General features: G+C 40.6%; 1 protein-coding gene across 1 annotated transcript in view; it reads right to left on the bottom strand.

Moving 5' to 3' along the window:
- The window catches only part of BRIP1 (BRCA1 interacting DNA helicase 1), a 199,848-nt gene that overhangs the window by 141,294 nt on the left and 39,403 nt on the right, over nucleotides 1–19,151 (bottom strand). Inside the window, exon 6 of the mRNA XM_075263115.1 lies at nucleotides 9,289–9,573. Coding sequence (XP_075119216.1) covers nucleotides 9,289–9,573 — 285 coding nt within the window. The remainder of the gene's footprint in view (nucleotides 1–9,288; nucleotides 9,574–19,151) is intronic.

Genomic DNA, 19,151 nt, shown 5'->3' with positions numbered 1-19,151 from the left:
GCTGGAATCTAATTAGCATATGAATAAAAACGGACTTATTTAGAAACCACTGATGCAATTTACATACTAAAGTTAGGTGTGGAATAGCCTTTCTAAAGCCTATGCAAGGATGTGATTAGTTAAAGATGACTTTTCCCAATGACAGAGCCCCTTTAATACATATTTTCCTGATGATAGACTCCCTTTAACACAGGAGTATTAAAAAAATAAAAAAAATTAAAAAAAAGAATGTCCATGAGTGCATTTTTTTAATGGACCGTAATTATGGGTCCATCTCTAGCCGTTTATCACGGATCACACAGACTTTGGTCTATGGTAGATGTACATCATGCTTGTGTGATCATGCCCTTATTCCCCTTTTGTGAAGCTGCTACTTGTTGACCATCATGACTTATTCTACAGAGGGAGCAGAAACCAATGTGTATAGCTTTATGTAAATGTCAGAAACTATTTTCTATGGAAAACATAAAACAGTAAAGGGAAAAAAAAAGACAAAACTGAATTTTCACAAAACTGTAGCTTAGTTAGACACCCTCTTTAACATGATTGGCAACACTGGCTAGTACATGACTTATACATATATAGTGCTTTAATATGCCAACATATACATTTGTAAACAAAAACCATAAGAAGTGTTATCCTGTGTCTCATATTCACGTCTGAGGTTACCCTACAAGCCACACTTTCCCTGCTCACCATCTGTACTCCAATTCATCCGAGGCCTAGTAAGAAAACTAAAAAGCTCATCACTCAACTGTGTAACACAAGCTCAGTGAACAGTTGTTGGTTCTGTTATCACACATTATCAGGCTTTAGTCCCTATTATCAGTCCATCAGCCTAACTGATTAACATAGAAGCTCTGAAGTCACACACAGCAGCTAACAAATTAATTACCTGTCATTACTCATGCATGCTATCCCCACATCTACAGATCCTGCCAGATAAACACTGTATCATCATACACATGCTGTCCAGAACTTGGCACACAATGGTTTCTAGAAACAAAATAATATTAAAACAAAAGGAATTGGAGTTAAAAAAAACACTCTACCAAACATCTAAAGGGTTCACCATGATGAGAAGACTGTTAGAAGGCTTGGGAACTGGCCGATAAAGTTTTCATTTACATGAAACGGTGCTGCAGGGTTGGTTGGGGGGACTTGGCAATGAAGTAGTAATTTTTTGGTGACTTGTAACATATTGTAGAGTCCCTAAATGTGCTAAAGGTAGCCATAACTTAAAAGAATGTCTGAAAACTTGGCAGGTTCGGCAAACCATCTAAGTTGTATGCAAGTATCCCAACCTGCTAAGGAAGAAAATATGAGGTTTTAAGTTGTCCCATCCTTTGTTCTCATGGGAGAAAACACATCAGCAGAAGTGTCTGGAGCCTCTCTCCTCTTGCATGTGTATTGGGGAAGCAGGTGTGCTGAAACAAGCAAATAAGATGTATAGATTTGTAGTGGGGATTATGCACCACAAATCTACACTATATTACAGTACAATACAGGTGAAGGGGGCTTGAAAATGCCAATTACATAAAGAGGTACAAATCTGCAAATAACTGAAGACATGGTGTAGATATTAATTGCTGTATATCAATTACACTATATGAAGAAAAGTATTAGCACACCCCTCCTGATTTGATGTCAGCTGTTTCACTCAGTCTCATTGCCACCAGTGTATTATTCCAGCACCTCACCATGCAGTCTGCCTGCACAAGCATTTGTGAAAGAATAGGTCATTCTAAAGATCTCAGTGAATTCAAGTGTGGTACTGTAATAAAATGCCACCATTGCAACAAGTCAGTTGTAGAATTTGTTCCCTCCTAGATATTCCATAATCAATTGGGAGTGGTATTAGTAAAAAGTGGAAGAGTTTAGGAACTAAAGCAACTCAGCGATTAAGTGGCAGACAATGTAAAGTTACAGAGTGGGATCTCCAAGTGCCAATGTGCATAGTGCATAAAATACTGGTAACACAACTTCAGAATTCTTAACTTCCTTTGGAATTAACATCAGCACAAAAACTGTTCACTGGGCTCTTCATGCTATGGATTTCAATTGTCAAGATGCTGAATGCAAGTTTTAGGCCCTGTTCACATCAGCGTTCGGGTTTCCTTTCGGGGACTCCGCTTGAGGACTCCTGAATGGAAACATACGCATTAAAAAGTGGTTACCTAACAAACCACATGGACCTCATAGACAATGAGGTCCATGTGGTTTCCGCACAAAACATGCGGAGAGAAAAGTACTGAAAGCCTTAAATCACCAAGCATAATACAAAGAACGCTGGACTCTGGCACTATGTAACTGTCTTCTATGAAGCGATGAATCACACTTCTCTATATGGCAGTCTGGTCTTGAAATGGCAGATGGTAGGAGAAAGTTACCTGCCTGACTGTAATGTATGTAATATGTTCATAAAACATTATCCTAAAACCTTGGTGTAACAAAATAAACATGGATACTACTACCAATGGACTATGGCGACGTCTTCTACCTTGCTAATAGCCTGTAGTTCTGTAAATACCCTGTTTCCCCGAAAATAAGACATCCCCCAAAAGTAAGGCATGGGGGAGGTTTTGTTAAATTGCCTAATATAAGGCACCCCCCAAAAATAAGACATCCCCAAAAACACTGCAGCCGGCCGAACACTGTGCACGATGTTCCGTGTGCACAGGTATGCCGGCTGCTGCCTCTGCTGTGATACCACTGTTCCTGCTGCTGTAAGATGAGCTGGGAAAGCATCGTATGCTGCGGGGAGTCCACTCTCCCAGCTCATCCCACAGCAGTCGGAACAGTGGTATCACAGCAGAGGAGGCAGCCAGCTTTCCTGTGCACATGGAGCACAGCGTTCAGCCGGCTGCAATGCCCACTAAGTGAGGCTCTCCGGCACAACCGCCGGAAGCCTCGCTAATCTCTGCTAAGCCCCGCCAACCACTTCCACCACCGTTACCAACAGCAGCACCAGCGCTGCTATGAAGATGGGGAAGGTAGCATACCCCCCCCCCACCACCACCTCTTGCACCACCTACAACGTGCACCAGCACTCCGTTAAAGAGGACCTTTCATCAGATCGGGCACATGCAGTTCTATATACTGCTGGAAAGCTAATAGTCGTCTATGGACGAGCTGTGTGAGAAGAGGGAGGAGGCGTTCCTCCCCGCTCCACAGTACAGCACGATAGGCGCCGCGAGGCAGAAGGACGTTCCTGGCTAACTGTCAGAAACGCCCTTCTGACACTAAAGCGCTACGGTACCGGGACCGATAGCGCTTTACACCGGGCACAGATCGGGAAAGCCGACAGTGCGCTGAATTCAGCACACTGTCAGCTTTCCAGCAGTATATAAAACTGCATGTGCCTGATCTGATGAAAGGTCCTCTTTAAGGAAGCGCCGGCATGACTGCCGATTATCCCCTGCTCCAGCCGCTCCATAAGACATGCCCCGAAAATAAGACAGGTCATATATTTCGGAAGAGAATTTAATATAAGACACTGTCTTATTTTCGGGGAAACAGGTTACTATATTAGAACGCATAATAACTTCTTGAGTAAGTTATCCCTACACACCTCGAGTAATTGTATTAGGGCAGTAAGACCTTTAAAGAGTTATGGCAACTTAATATTTTCCATTATCTAAAATGATGGCTCCTACTACAATACACTGAAATATGGTTCCAGCATCTTACACTCATAAATGTTACATATAATCACAGGAAAATCCACAATTTTTCCCAAGCATGTTTATGGAATCAGTGAAACATGAAAACCTCTTAACATAAGTTGTGTCTGGTTGCTTTTGAACCCAGGACCCCAGTCCTACAAGTCAATAGTGTTAACCACTGAACCACAACACCTCCTTCCTACGCTCTTGGAATTGATGCTATTATTCATTAATGGAATCCTGTAGACATTCTCCCACCCAATCTAACACTGGGTATGAAGAAGTGCCACTGCACAATGGGTAGTAGTTGGTTTTTACATACAGACTGGTACAACAAAAATACTTTAATTATAGGTACAAATGTTACCAATCTAAACAAAAATCTGATTAATCCTTATTAGAAAGCTTTGGAATAAATCATGGTTGAGAAGTTGTAGAGGACTCTGTGTCTTTAAGTCATTTTTCACAATGGTAAGGAAAACATTTCACAATTACAAAAAAAAAAAAGAATAAACATCAGTGAAGGCCATAACAGAATAAGAAGAATGGAAACACATTCATTTTGGCTAGGGTGAGATGAACTAATAAAACGCTTGGGTAACTAGATGAGTTTTTAACAGGTTGCCAGGCAGAAATACAAGGCTAGCTTCCAATAAACTGTACTATTGTAAGCCAAATGCTCAGGAGGTAACAGAAACCAAAGAGACGCTATAATGATCGACTTGCTGCATATGTGGCGTGGGAGTACGGGAAGACAAAGGTTATTCAGGCTTGGTAAATATCATCCACCTCTTATACTGACAGAAACCATAACTTACAGCCCTGTGTGATACATACATGTAATATCTAGTTCTAATTGTAAATATGGCTGAATACCTAACATCTTGTGGGCAGATTTCAGTCCAGGTAGAAAGTACAGAACACGGAAGTCAATTACGTCACAGCAGACCATATAAAGTTCCTGACTTCATGGTAGTATCCATTTGCAACCAATTAAGACAACATATTATCAGAACGAAGAAGGATGAAGAACAAAATGTTTAACTTTTGACTACAAATTTATACATAATTATGTTCATGAGAAAACCACTAACTTGGAATGAAGATGAAAATCTCTGAATAGAACTATTCAATGAATAGGAATAACAATTAATTGTATTCTACAATACTTTATAGATTGTTTCATACAATACAGCCGATACAGGTCAACCCTGGCAGATGGCAGTCTTGTCTTGAGTAAATATGATACATTGACACGAATATTGTATTCTGATATCTAGGTCTTCTAATACTTAATAGGGATACTTTCCTAACACCTTGCAAGTAGATTTCAGTCAGGGAGGAAAGTACAGGCAGAAGGAGATGATTATTTTATAGTAGGCATGAGTTTCTTCAAAGGTGAGATTACAAATGTAAAATGTATTAGTACCGACACAAGAGCCTCCTTCACGGCGGTTACCAGACACCTGTGTAACAAAAGTAACTAGATCTAACCAGCTGTCACAATGAAAATGGCTGAAAGTGTAGATTTACACTTACAAAAATAAACGTTCAAATATAGTATCAAATAGCTAAAAACTTTGAGCTCTGCACTACGCAATGATCAAAAGGGTATTAGTGTAGTATGTTTCTACATGTTTTTGCTCTAGTGTAGCATGTCTCCATATTCGAAAAACGCATTTTACTTAAAAAAAGATGGCATTTTTTTGCTGCTCGAAATTTCCGACACTTGGAGCACCGAAAACCATCATATGCTTTTCCTCGATTTCCATAGGCCTTTTTTGCTGCCGAACCCTGCCTTGGGTTCCCAGCAGACAATGTTGTTGTTGCTGCTGCTGATTAAGCTGTTGATCCGACAGAAGTAATCGATTTTGCTTGGCAAATTCAATAGCCAGATCTTCAGTCAACGTTAGCTCACAGAATTCGTAAATATTTGCATCCAAAGCCATGTATCGTGCTGTTACTAAGCCTGATATTTATACCTACTCTGCACTTTCGCGATGTGGAGAATGGCAAGAGACCCCCAAAGCAGGCTTGCTTGGGGGACACATGGCGGCATGGTACCCCAAAATGTGTGGTAAATTAATAAAATATACTTTTTCTCCTCAGGTTCACTCAGGGAAGTAAAGATAGTGTAAGTTGTGCACTGTAATTCAAATTTCCCGCCTTTTTTCACTTACCTCAGCTGATGTGTAGCTCAGGGTCAAAGGTCATCACTAGGCAGATTTCACTGGTTCTTCTGGAAGATGTGGAGACATATTGCACTACAGTACACATTATGTGGAGACGCGTCTAATCATTTTCACGTGCTTTCGTGATGTGGAGAATGTGGAGACGCGTCTAATGTGGAGACATGCTACACTGATACTGATGTCTATGAGAATGAATAGGAAACATTGCAAATAATATACATTAATTTCTTATTAATAGCAGCTTTAAAGGAGTTGTGCCGTTAAGGACACTTATCAATGTGGGATAAGTGTCAGATCACTGGGGGTCTAAACAATTACAGGAACTGGGGACCAAAAGTACCCCTAAGGGTAAGTTCACACAGTGGAAAGTGAAGAGGATCAGTTTCAGCCTCCGGCTAGCTGCGACGGAATGAATGAGCTGCGGCTGACCCTGCTGCGGAAACCGCAGAAATATAGGTCATGTCGCATTTTTTTTCCTGCTAGCTGAAAAAAATAAATAAATCACTAGCAGAAAAAAACTGCGAGTGACTCCCATTGAAATGAATGGGAGGCATTCTTGCAGGTAGATTCAGTGTCAAAATCCGCCTACAAAAAAAACTCCGTATGAACATACCCTAAAACCTCCTTGCGAATGGAGCACCAGTGTGCTTGTGTTACCAGAGCTCCACTCACTGCTATGGGGCTACTGGCACTGACGAATATTAAAACAGTTTCAAGAAAGCTTTTATAAATGAGAAGTAAACCTATTTCTGACCATTATATGACCTATATTCTGAATTTCACCGTAATTTTCCTCTCTGTAGAATGATGTAGTGAGTGAAAACTAGCTGATACAAGGCATCCTGTGCAATATACATAGAAAGCAGAGGAAAAATTGCTCCAGAGTTATTTAGGACATTATAGAAAGCTACAGTTCTGTACTCATTGAATAAAGCACATGGGGCGAAACAGGCAAACTTTTTATTTAGCTACTTGCTGTCTTTTCTGTGCCTCAATTTCTCCTCTCACTCACTCTACTTCCATAGACTTCTATCATAAGCCGTAATGTGACACCTCACTGCCCTTGAGTCTCTAATAGAATTCAGCAGAGATTTCAGAGTGAAAGTCAGGTTAGCAGGGAGAGGAGAACGTGATAGCCAGATATGTGGATACATATTTGCTCTAATAAGATATGTTGCAATTTTTTTATATTCATTTGTACTATTAATTTATGAAAAACGTAACAATATGCTCCACTTCTGCTTAAGAAAAAATTCTAACAGTAGGAAAGAAAGAGCATACCAAAGTTTTTGGATGTAAACCTACATTTTATAAATAAAAAGCCTAAGAAAAACTGACTCCATCTTAAAGCCCACAGCTAGGGGTCCAGCAGCCTCAGACTACTATGGCTGCTTCCAAAATTATCACACGGAGAGAACACAAGTGATGTGGCTGTTCACAGCTGCACTCTCACCAAAGAATAAGCTAAAGCCAATGCACTTATCACACACTACATATGGCTGAAGGCTGGAGAGGTAAATCACAAGGCCACCAGAAATTACATCTATAACATATTACATCTTTAACATATCCTAAACCAGCAGACTACTCCACAGAACGAATACCAATAGCCCTTTTACTACCTTGCACCACAAGGGAAATTTTAATTAATTTTAATTAGTATAGGTGACGCTCCGTTTAAATTGGCAGGCTTTTTTTTACCACCTTGGGTCACACATGTCAAATTCACACCATGATTTTATATAGTTAAAAGCAACACTTTCACTCTGATTTTACTACAAAATTCGCTTTATGTTGTTTTCACCTCTCCCCATAGGTGTTTTATCGTGTCTTTCCGAAGTGTTGATTTGTGGGTGAGACAGAAGCCCTTCTACTAGCTACCATAGTGTGAACACCATGTCAGGATATCAGGATATTTGAGAAAGTCCACTACCATATTTTCTTTGCCTTTCAGATGTACTGCTGTAATAGACCAGACATTGGACATTGCAATAGAGTGGATTGAATTTTTGCTCCTCAACCCCACTGACACGAGTCAGTGGTAACCATGGCTATCAGTTCTGGATACCAAGGAACCCAATTGCTCAGGTTTTGATCTTGAACCCACCAATTTAAAGATCTTTTTAATAGACTCTCTTCTACTTTAGACACAGAGGAAACTTCACCTTCTTCAAAAACGTCATCTTCAAAAGAGACAATACTTATCTCTTACGCATAATCAGAAGATGATAAACTTGCATTTTTTTTTAGAGAGAGACTTCGATTCCGCTTGAGGAAGAGTAAAAGCTGCCACTGAAGCCTGTATTTCCTGTTTAATCAAAGATCTAATATCTTCCGAAAGAGAAGATTTTTACTCATGCACAAGTAGTTTATCGACTCATGTAGAGCCGTTTTTCTTTATAATTATTGGTTTGGTTTTTTTTTTTAGAACATATGCCACATACAAGTAAGTAAAAAATATAATGAACATTTAGTAAACGATCCCCCCAAAGGAGGTCATGAACTCACAGAAGCAGGTACTGAAGTTATCTCCATAGACTAAGACTTGGAACTAGACACTCGCCAGAAGAGATAGTAAAGCTATGATAGAAGAGTGTCTCTTACCTTAAAGGGGTATTTCCTCGAACATAACTATTTTTAAATTTGTAGATAATTAAAAGATAAACATTTCCACAAATATAAGTAATTAAAAATTTTGTAGAGTTGTAAAGATTTTCAATAAATATTCTGTGGTGACAAGTTGTTATCTTGATCGGTTGCCAGTGGATACAACCATGAATGTCAGACATTTATAGGGTCCATGTTGTGGCCAGGATATCTTCTGATACATATAGTAGCTGGGTTATTAGGCAGAGAGACTACAAGAAAATCATGGCTAGGTTCCAGACAGATCCCAGACTATAGAAAGTGTCTACAGTTGTGTTTGTATCCAATGGCAACCGATCAATACAACATATATCACCAGTAACATATGCTGTTTGAGCGCTGACGGACGACCCCACTGCTGCGAGAAGACTCATTTACATAAGGAAAAAGGAAGCGATTTCTAAGGAAATGATCAGAATAATAAAAATAAGAGAAGAATAGCCTTTCTTAAGGCTATTCCTACATGTATTTAGTTTAAAAAGTGATTCTACTGATAGAATCCCTTTAAATATCTTCTGGGTATGAATTTGGCATCAAAGAGAGGACTCCCGCCTACTATACCTGGAACATAGAGGAAGTAGCAACAACACTCCCACCTATGAAGGAGTATCCAGATTTAGTTTTGGTTATCTTGTGGGGAAAAAATACGGCGCAATTGTGCCTAACTGCAGTCAAAAAACACACTGTACAAAATAAGAGACATCTTTCCTTCATTCCCAATTTACCATACTAATGTATACAAAAAGAGCTCTTACTTAAACACATAAATTCAGAAATGTACTTACATCCTTTGCCTCAATAAGTTCTCGACATTTCTCATTCCTGTTGCTTTGGATGTTGGGGTTAACACAGGTGTGATCTCTGCTGGAAAGAATGGTCATCCGAACAGCGGTGTATGCAGTTCTTCTTAGTTCCCTGGTAATCTGAGCTATTTGCTTATGTGTCCTGGTACCAAAAAATATTTTAGGCACCTTCTGCCTCGGAACATTTTCGTTCTTTTTACTATTTTGATCCTTTTTGTCTTGATGTTTATCATATCCACAAAAGCAAAGATTGCAAGGTTCATGGTGCTGAAACAAAGAATAGTAAGATAAATCAAAGAAGTTGCATATAGCAAATTATAGTATTTCAAGCAAACAATAAACTAAACTAAATGTAAGAATGAGCCCCCTTTCAGACAACCATATGACTGGTCAGTGTGCTATACGGGTTTTTCCTGGATAGCACAGTGACCCATTTATTTCTATTGGCCAGTACACATGACCGTGAATGACAAGGTCATGTGTGCAGGCCAACAGTCCGGGCCGCAAAATATGAAAACGGTCCTATTCCTGTCCAATTTTGCGGCCCTGCTTCTGCGGCTCTTATTCCTTGAATGAAAAGAGCCACGGAAGCACAGCTGATGCATGGGTGACATTGACGTGTCTCCCGTGCGTCGCCCATGATCATTCATGGCAGCCAGTTAGCATGTGTGCAACCGGCTTTAATGTTAAAAAATAACAGGTCAATTCCTTGAAGCATCTATAAATGACCAGAAATTATCTATTCTTCTATCAGTAATAAATTAAAACAGGATAACAGTCCTGCTGATCCAATAATAAAGTAGATATCGTTGTTTCCAGCCTTGATACTTTTCCCCAATGTCTTTTGAATGAAAAATTACATATGCTTATAGTCATTATTTTCACAATAGAAATAACCATGCACTTACGTGATAAGGACAAAGCAGGAAAGAATAATTACATTAGTATACATAGTAGACATTCATGTGTAAATTGAAAAAAAAAAAAATTCTAATTTGACTTATTTATTCAAGAAACTAGCCTCTGACTCCGACTTCTTCTGCGTGCTGTTGACGTCAATGATCCACCTATACTCAGCAAATTATTGCCATCGGTGGTTTGCTTGCTCCAGCATTTCGGCAGCTCTTAAGCTGGCCTGCTGCTGTACTTGTTCCTCACGCCATGCCTGTGATTGTCAGTAGCAAACTGCCAATCTGGAATAAAGGGGTTTTCCCATCCAGTGTGTCAGCGTGTTGCCTGGAGCAGATCAGATAATATGTAAATGCATGTACAGAATGAACTGAGGGTTAGTGTTTACATAGAGAGAGTAAACAGACCTGGCTTTATCAGAAGCTGAAATAAGCTGCTGCCAAGAGCAGTGTAATATAGTATGTGAATATAAATTCTTAACAGTCGTGAAGCCATGTCATTTACCAGGATAAAAAGTAGCCTATATTTTAAATCGAGGTTACAAACTATCTATGTGCCAAATTTCATTCAAATCTGTTCAGCCGTTTTTGCGTGATCAGCCGTTTTTGCATGATTGAGGAACAAACATCCAAACACACAAACATCCAAACACACAAACTTTCACATTTATAATATTAGTAGGAGTAGGATGATCTGGAGTAAGTACTGATTTTGATTAAAGTCACAAAAGCTTACAGGGTTTATGCCATTACAGACAGTTATCCACATCGCTGCAGGTCCTAAATTTATTTGTGTACAGCATCATGAGAGATCCAAAAGAGCAATAGAAGTTATTAGATATAAGGTTCAAACATTTTGGTCAGTACATGGCACGTCGTATTTAATATACCCTGAAACAAGCAAGGAGCCCGATGGTACTGGCAACTTAACTCAAAGTGGATGGGAGTGCCATGAATTTCTTCATACCACTAAGTGACTGCAACACATCCTTCACTAGGACCCTGTATATCTCAAAGGGAGTATTGGAATAATTCAAATTTGTACATGGGGGCCCATGTAACATTAGAACTTTTCTGTGTGAGAAAAGCCATCCCGGTAAATGACATGGCTTCACGACTGTTGTGAATTTATGATCATATACTATATTAAACTGCTCTTGGCTGCAGCTTATCTCAGCTAATTGGAGTTTGCTGATAAAGCCAGGTCTGTTATCTATCTATGTAAACACAAAAACACTGAGTCCATTGTGTACAAACATTTGCATATTAACTGATCTGCTCCAGTGCTGACACACTGACATGGGAAAGCCCCTTTAATCCAAATTGGAAGTTTGCTAGTTTTAAACAAGCCGGGAAAAAGAAAATCTAATTTGTCGTAAAATTCTAAAACAACGAGAGCTATGAAGGTAGCCAGAAGTCAACACAGTTCTCCTTGCAGGCAGAGGCTAGTCTCAATATAATTTAAAACAGTATAGCTTGCATTTAAAGGGCGTCTACTAGGCCCAAAATGCCTTCAGCCAATAATAGTGGTGGGTAGAGACCTTTAATAGGAGGAGAAAGTTACAGTTATGGTCTCAAACCAATTAAGTAATGTTGTGATATTCAACTTTTTATGGGTATGCAAGTCAGCCAGCAAGTGCACTTGGGGCTGACTAGATTTGACTACAGACTTCCACAAGTGCTCTGGCACTCCTCTGGAATCGCCATTAGTGCTCCATTAGCTGTAAATGAAATTTTCAGCCTCTGGCAGTGTTTAACAGCTATCTATAGGCAAATCAGGTTCACCCCCACACCCACTGCACACACATAAAAAGAGGTCACAGAGTTATAAATGTATGTTTCTACGAAAAGCTCCTACATAGAACTTTTGCTGATTTGCGAGACCTTTTGCACCTCATAGATTTGCTTTAATTCAGGTTTATGAATGTGATGTTTAGGAATGAAGGTGCACTTGGAAACTAGCAACGTGGCTATTATTTTCATGGGCCACACAAACCAATCAATGAGCCATGAAATTTGGCATGCTTCACCAAATTGTTAACTAATGTGCCCATTCATTTATAGTCAATGCTAGCATGTTCAAACATTGCATTACACAGCTCCGTAACTGTGCATGAAGCAGCAAAACAATAATAGAAAAAAAAATAAATAATACATTTGTGTATATAGCAGTAACAAGACAAAAATACAAGGAAAACTGAAGAGTTAAACACAAAACATGCAAAAAAAAAATATAATAATAATAATAATAATAATAATAATAATAATAATAAATAAAATTCTACATTTACAGAAATGAAAAATAGAAGTTAAAAAAATGCTTCATATTGTAACGCATAAACAGCACGGCAAAGCATGGCATGTGTTACAACACAATGCTGGGGATCAAGCTTTCTTTTAGCCTTTAGTATGTGGAAAAGCAAGTTCAGATTACCCTCAATCCCACTCAACCTTGTCCACCATTAAATATTACAATAAGCGATAGAATGGAGGTGAATGTGACCCTTCTGGAGCTGTCAGTCACAGGGATAAAAGGTTCACTGATGTGCCAAAGAAACAGCCCGTCAAACCAGATAAAGTTTCCTTCTTGCTGGAATTGTTACATTCCCCTCTCAAGTTGCGAGGAAAGGTAGGCTTCATTATGGTGTGTTGCCACATTAAATAGCCAGCTCCAAATATCCTGCCTTCTATATTGAATAATTACTTATTCACTCAAAAGGATAAAAAGGACACGTTATGAATGGAGTTCTTGTACGTGGTGAGGGAGGAAACAGCTGACCCAACGGTGTCCCTTACATTTACTGCAATATCCGACTTGAACAGGAAAGGAGAGAGCAAATTATATAATGATTATTTCACTCTGAAGACTTGTTTCAGCATTCAACAGTTTTGGATCGCAATGAATTCAGATGACCTTTTTTGTCAGTATCAAATTCTAGCAATGAAAAATACATGTCACAAAGCCTCAAAGCCCATCATCAATCTACTAAATATTTATTACTGATTATACACCATACTTAAAAACTATGCGCTTATATTTGTTCTTTTATTAATTTGAAAAATAGAATCTATATAGGGGGCACACTCAATTTGGTAAAGAAGTAGAGCCATGACATCATCTCTTATAATGGTGACTCAGTGTTTAACACTGTTGCCTTCCAGCAATGGGGTCCTGGGTTCAAATCCAACCAAGGGCAAAAATATGAAAGGAGTGTATATATTCTCCTCATGTTTGCCTGGGTTTCCTCCAGGTACTAGGGTTTCCTAAAGTCTTGCTGGTCAGAATATTGAAGGGGTTTCCCTGCTGTGAAAAATAAGACCCATTGTATTCATCTTAGCGATTCCCAGCCAACCCAATTCTAATGGTTCCAGTACAAACAGTTGGACTCTACTTCCTCTTTAATGACCACTCAGCAAATTGCTGTACAAACAGGTAAGCCAGCTCCGTTCAATTTTCTTTGTGTGATCAGTGACACAGACTTTAAAAGATAGTGGTGTGACCATCACCTACTGTAGCTTCTAGGATAGGGTCCCAACCCGGTATATACAATTAAATAAAAAAATCCTAGTGGAGCTAGTTAGGTATCAAATGGTTTTTATTTGTTTACATTGCACTGTGCCACACGTAGCTATGTAGAGTACACTCACTGGCCACTTTATTAGGTACACCTGTCCAACTGCTCGTTAACACTTAATTTCTAATCAGCCAATCACATGGCGGCAACTCAGTGCATTTAGGCATGTACACATGGTCAAGACAATCTCCTGCAGTTCAAACCGAGCATCAGTATGGGGAAGAAAGGTGATTTGAGTGCCTTTGAACGTGGCATGGTTGTTGGTGCCAGAAGGGCTGGTCTGAGTATTTCAAAAACTGCTGATCTACTGGGATTTTCACGCACAACCATCTCTAGGGTTTACAGAGAATGGTCTGAAAAAGAAAAAACATCAAGTGAGCGGCAGTTCTGTGGGCGGAAATGCGTTGTTGATGCCAGAGGTCAGAGGAGAATGGCCAGACTGGTTCGAGCTGATAGAAAGGCAACAGTGACTCAAATAGCCACCCGTTACAACCAAGGTAGCCAGAAGAGCATCTCTGAACGCACAGTACGTCGAACTTTGAGGCAGATGGGCTACAGCAGCAGAAGACCACACCGGGTGCCACTCCTTTCAGCTAAGAACAGGAAACTGAGGCTACAATTTGCACAAGCTCATCGAAATTGGACAATTGAAGATTGGAAAAACGTTGCCTGGTCTGATGAGTCTCGATTTCTGCTGCGACATTCGGATGGTAGGGTCAGAATTTGGCGTCAACAACATGAAAGCATGGATCCATCCTGTCTTGTATCAACGGTTCAGGCTGGTGGTGGTGGTGGTGTCATGGTGTGGGGAATATTTTCTTGGCACTCTTTGGGCCCCTTGGTACCAATTGAGCATCGTTGCAACGCCAAAGCCTACCTGAGTATTGTTGCTGACCATGTCCATCCCTTTATGACCACAATGTACCCAACATCTGATGGCTACTTTCAGCAGGATAATGCAATGCCATGTCATAAAGCTGGAATCATCTCAGACTGGTTTCTTGAACATGACAATGAGTTCACTGTACTCCAATGGCCTCCACAGTCACCAGATCTCAATCCAATAGAGCATCTTTGGGATGTGGTGGAACGGGAGATTCGCATCATGGATGTGCAGCCGACAAATCTGCGGCAACTGTGTGATGCCATCATGTCAATATGGACCAAAATCTCTGAGGAATGCTTCCAGCACCTTGTTGAATCTATGCCACGAAGAATTGAGGCAGTTCTGAAGGCAAAAGGGGGTCCAACCCGTTACTAGCATGGTGTACCTAATAAAGTGGCCGGTGAGTGTAGATATGAGCAACATTTCGGCAATGTATGCCTTTCTCAAGCTCGTTGCAGGAATGGCAGTCCAATGTTGTAATGGCTTAAATCGAACAGCACCAAGTAAAGTAAGTGTCCTTACAAATGGGGAAATCCTCCTTTGGAGATTATTTCACCAGGTCATCAAACCAAAATCTTTTGAGGTCATGTAAGTGGTCTGGTAGGGTTAATAGGTCTAGGGTGTCCAAGTTATGGAAGGGTTATTGATCCAATTCTTGGTGACTGGACATTCCTGATAAAGCTGGTATAATATCCTGCCAGTGCGTGGTCCCCTAGGGGTACCTGTTGAGGGTGGTGAGAGGAGGGGAGCAGGTATACACCTCAGTACACGTTCTGTATCGATAACTGTTTGTAGAGGTATGGTTATTTTCCAATAGCGTGCCCCCGTGCGGGTACCGTTGGTGGCGGTGGGAGAAGGAGCTGCCATTCCTGTAATGAGCTTGAGAAAGGCATACATTGCCGAAACGTTGCTCATATCTACTCTGCATAGCTACGTGTGGCAAAGTGCAATGTAAGCAAATAAAAACCATTTGATACCTAACTAGCTCCACTAGGATCTTTTTATTTAATCAGACTTTAACCACATGAGGACCGCCGTACGTAAATTTACGGCCTCATGTGCTGGTACCTAAAGACCGGACTATTGCCGAAATACGTCCGGCCTTTAGGTACCTTTCTGGCGGGGGGAGGGGTGCGGGGGGGACAGGGGTTAGGTGTTACTAACACCTAACCCCTTCCTCCATAACGTCCAGTCGGAACTGAGTCCGACTGGACGTGTTAACCCTTTCGATCGCGCCGTCAAACATCACGGCGCGATCGAAAGGGATCCGCCGACAATTGAAAGGGATCGGCACCCCCCGCGGCGAGATCGGGGGGTGCCGATGTCAGTAAAAGGTAGTCTGGGGTCTGGCCAGTGACCCCAGACTACCGGAGCCCCCACATACCTGGTTGATCCTGCCGACCGATGGAGGAAGTGAGCGATGCAGCTCACTTCCTCTGCAGCTTACAGGACACGAGCAGGTTCATGTCCTGCTCGTGTCCTGTCTGCTACTGTGTAGAATCAGCTGATGCTTTCATCAAAGCATCAACTGATTCAAGTGTCCTAAAGGGACAGATGAAAAAGTTAAAAAAAAAAGTTTAAAAAAAAAAATAAAGTGTATGAAAAAAGTAATAAAGTTCTAAAGTCCAAAAATCCCTTTTTTCTATACAAAATGAATTATATAAAAAAAAAGCACTAAAAATTAAAAAAAGCAATGCATATTTGGTATCGCCGCATCCGTAACAACCTGTACAATAAAACTGAAATAATATTTAATGTACACGGTGAACGTCGGAAAAAAAAAACGGAAAAAACTCGCCGGAAGTAATGATTTTTTGTCATCTCATCCTACAAAATATGCTATAAAAAGTGATGAAAAAGTCATATTCACCCCACAACAGTGCCAATAAAAAGCGCACATTTTCCCGCAAAAAATAAGCCCTCAACCAACACTGTCAACCGAAAAATAAAAATGTTACGCCTCTCAGAAGATGGCGATGCAAAAAACATTGATTTATGTCCCCATATGTGTTTTTGTTCAGCAGACTTAGTATTGCATAAAAAAATAACATAAATGAGGTATCGCCGTAACCGTACTGACCCGCAGAATAAAGGACACATGTCACTTATACTGTACGCTGCATGGTGAAAAATTTTAAATGTAAAACTCAATGCAGGATTGATTTTTTTTTTTTTAATCCAGCAAGAAAGAGTTAATAAAATGTATTCTATAAGTTGTAGGCACCCAAAAATTGTGTCATTACAAAATGCATTTCATCCCGCAAACAACAAGCCCTTATATGGCCGCGTCACCAGAAAAATAAAGAAATTATAGCATCTAGCAATGTCAAGGCAAAACCCCCCAAAAATCGCCAAATTATTAGAACACAACTGGCTGCGGCAGGTAGGGAATATATAAGCTGTGCGAGCGAATATCAGGGGACACCCCAGATTTACAGCTTATGAGGGAGAAGACACCAGAAGTGACCCCCAGAGTGACTCCCCCAATCATAGGAGCTACTGGGACATAGTAGGGAATTTGGTGTTTGCAATGTTCTTCGCACAGCTTATATATTCCCTCTTCGCCATCCGCTGTGCAGTCACGCCTGCAATACTAATACTCACTACACCCCCTGATAAATTCTTTGAGGGGTGCAGTTTTCAAAATGGGGTCACTCCTTTGGGGAATCCGCTTTCCTGGTACCTTACAAGCTCTACAAACAAGACATGGCGTTCAAATACCAAACATCCAAATCTGTGCTCCAAAAGCCGCATAGCGCTCCTTCGCTTCTGCGCCCTGCTGTGCGCCCAAACTGCAGTTTATGCCACATGTATGACACATGTATGACACTGGTGTACCCAGGATAACGGACGTAATGTCATATGTGGGTATAAACTGATATTAGGGCACAGCTGGACGCAAAAGGGAAGAAGGGTTATTGGGTTTTTGGAGCACAGACGGTTTGGTTTTTGGATGCCATGACACTTTTGCAGAGCTGAAACGCCAGTAAAGTGGAATCCCCTGATATGAGACCTTATTTTGGAAACTACACCCCTGAAGGATTTATCCAGGGGTACAGACAGCATTTTTAACCCCCAAGTGTTGCTATAACTTATTATCCATAAATGAATACGAAGCTGATTGTGAGAGGTGAAAAATGACAATTTTTCCAGGAATCCGTCATTTCAGTGCGTAACATGTTGTGCCCATCTTGTATCAGAGATGAACGCTCTAAAAGCTGTTATGCCCAGGATACCCGCTTACCAGTTTTTGGAGTGTCTCTGCTGACATAAGTTGGGCACAACATATCGGGCACTAAAATGGCGAATCTCTGGAAAATTTTCATTTTTAACTTCTCATTATCAGCTGTGATTTCATTTCTGGAAACTAAATAAATGCAACACTCGGGTTAAAAGTGCTCGCTACACCACTTGATAAATCCCATGAGTGGGGTAGTGTCCAAAATGGGGTGACATGTCTGCAGATTCCACTTTATTGGCAATTCAGGGGCTTTGCAAAAGTGGCATGACGTCCAAAAACCAAACTATGCTCCAAAAACCAAAAGCGCTCCTTCCCTTCTGTGCCCGGCTGTGCCCAAACAGCCATTTATACCCACATATGGCATTAAGTACGTTATCCGGGGTACACCAGTGTCATACATGTGGGTATACACCGCTATTTGGGTACCCAGCAGGACGGAGATGTGAAGGAGCGATATGTGCTTTTGGAGTGCAGATTTAGATTCTTTGTTTTTGGACACCACGTCACATTTGCAGAGGCCCTAAAATTGTCCCTACAAAATGGGGTCACTTCTTGGTGAATTCCAGTTTACTGTCACCTGTGTAGTTTCTAAAATGGGGTCACAATGGGGGGTTTCCATTGTATTGATACTTTAGGGGCTCAGCTAATGCGACATGGCACCTGAGAACTATTCCAGCCACATCTGCTTTCTAAAAGCCAAATAGCGCTCTTTCCATTCTGAGCCCCACCATGTACCCATACAGCAGATTATGGCCACATATGGGGTATTGCCGTGTTAAGAAGAAATTGTGTAACAAACTCTGGTTTTTTTTTTTTAATTCTTCAGCTACTTACAAAATTAAAAATATGGCGCTAAATGGACGATTAATTGGAAAAAAAAGTAATTTTTCATTTTTACGTCCCATTGTTAATAAAATCTGTGAATCAGCTGTGAGGCCAAAATGCTCACCAAACCCCTAGATAAATTCTATGAGGGGTGTAGTTTCCAAAATGGGGTCACTTTTAGGGGGTTTCCACTTTATTGGTACACTAGGGGCTCTGCAAATGCGACATGGCACCTGAAAAATATTCCAGCAAAATCTGCCCTTCAAAAGCCGAACAGCGCTCTTTCCATTCTGAGCCCCGCCATGTTCCCATACAGTAGATTATGGCCACATATGGGGCATTTCTGTGTTCAGGAGAAATTGTGTAACGAACTGTAGTGAGCTTTTTCTCCTTTATCCTCTTGTGAAAAT

This window comes from Leptodactylus fuscus, chromosome 2, assembly GCF_031893055.1.
Source record: "Leptodactylus fuscus isolate aLepFus1 chromosome 2, aLepFus1.hap2, whole genome shotgun sequence".
Classification (NCBI taxonomy): Eukaryota; Metazoa; Chordata; class Amphibia; order Anura; family Leptodactylidae; genus Leptodactylus; species Leptodactylus fuscus.
This window is presented reverse-complemented; position numbering and strand designations above follow the sequence as displayed.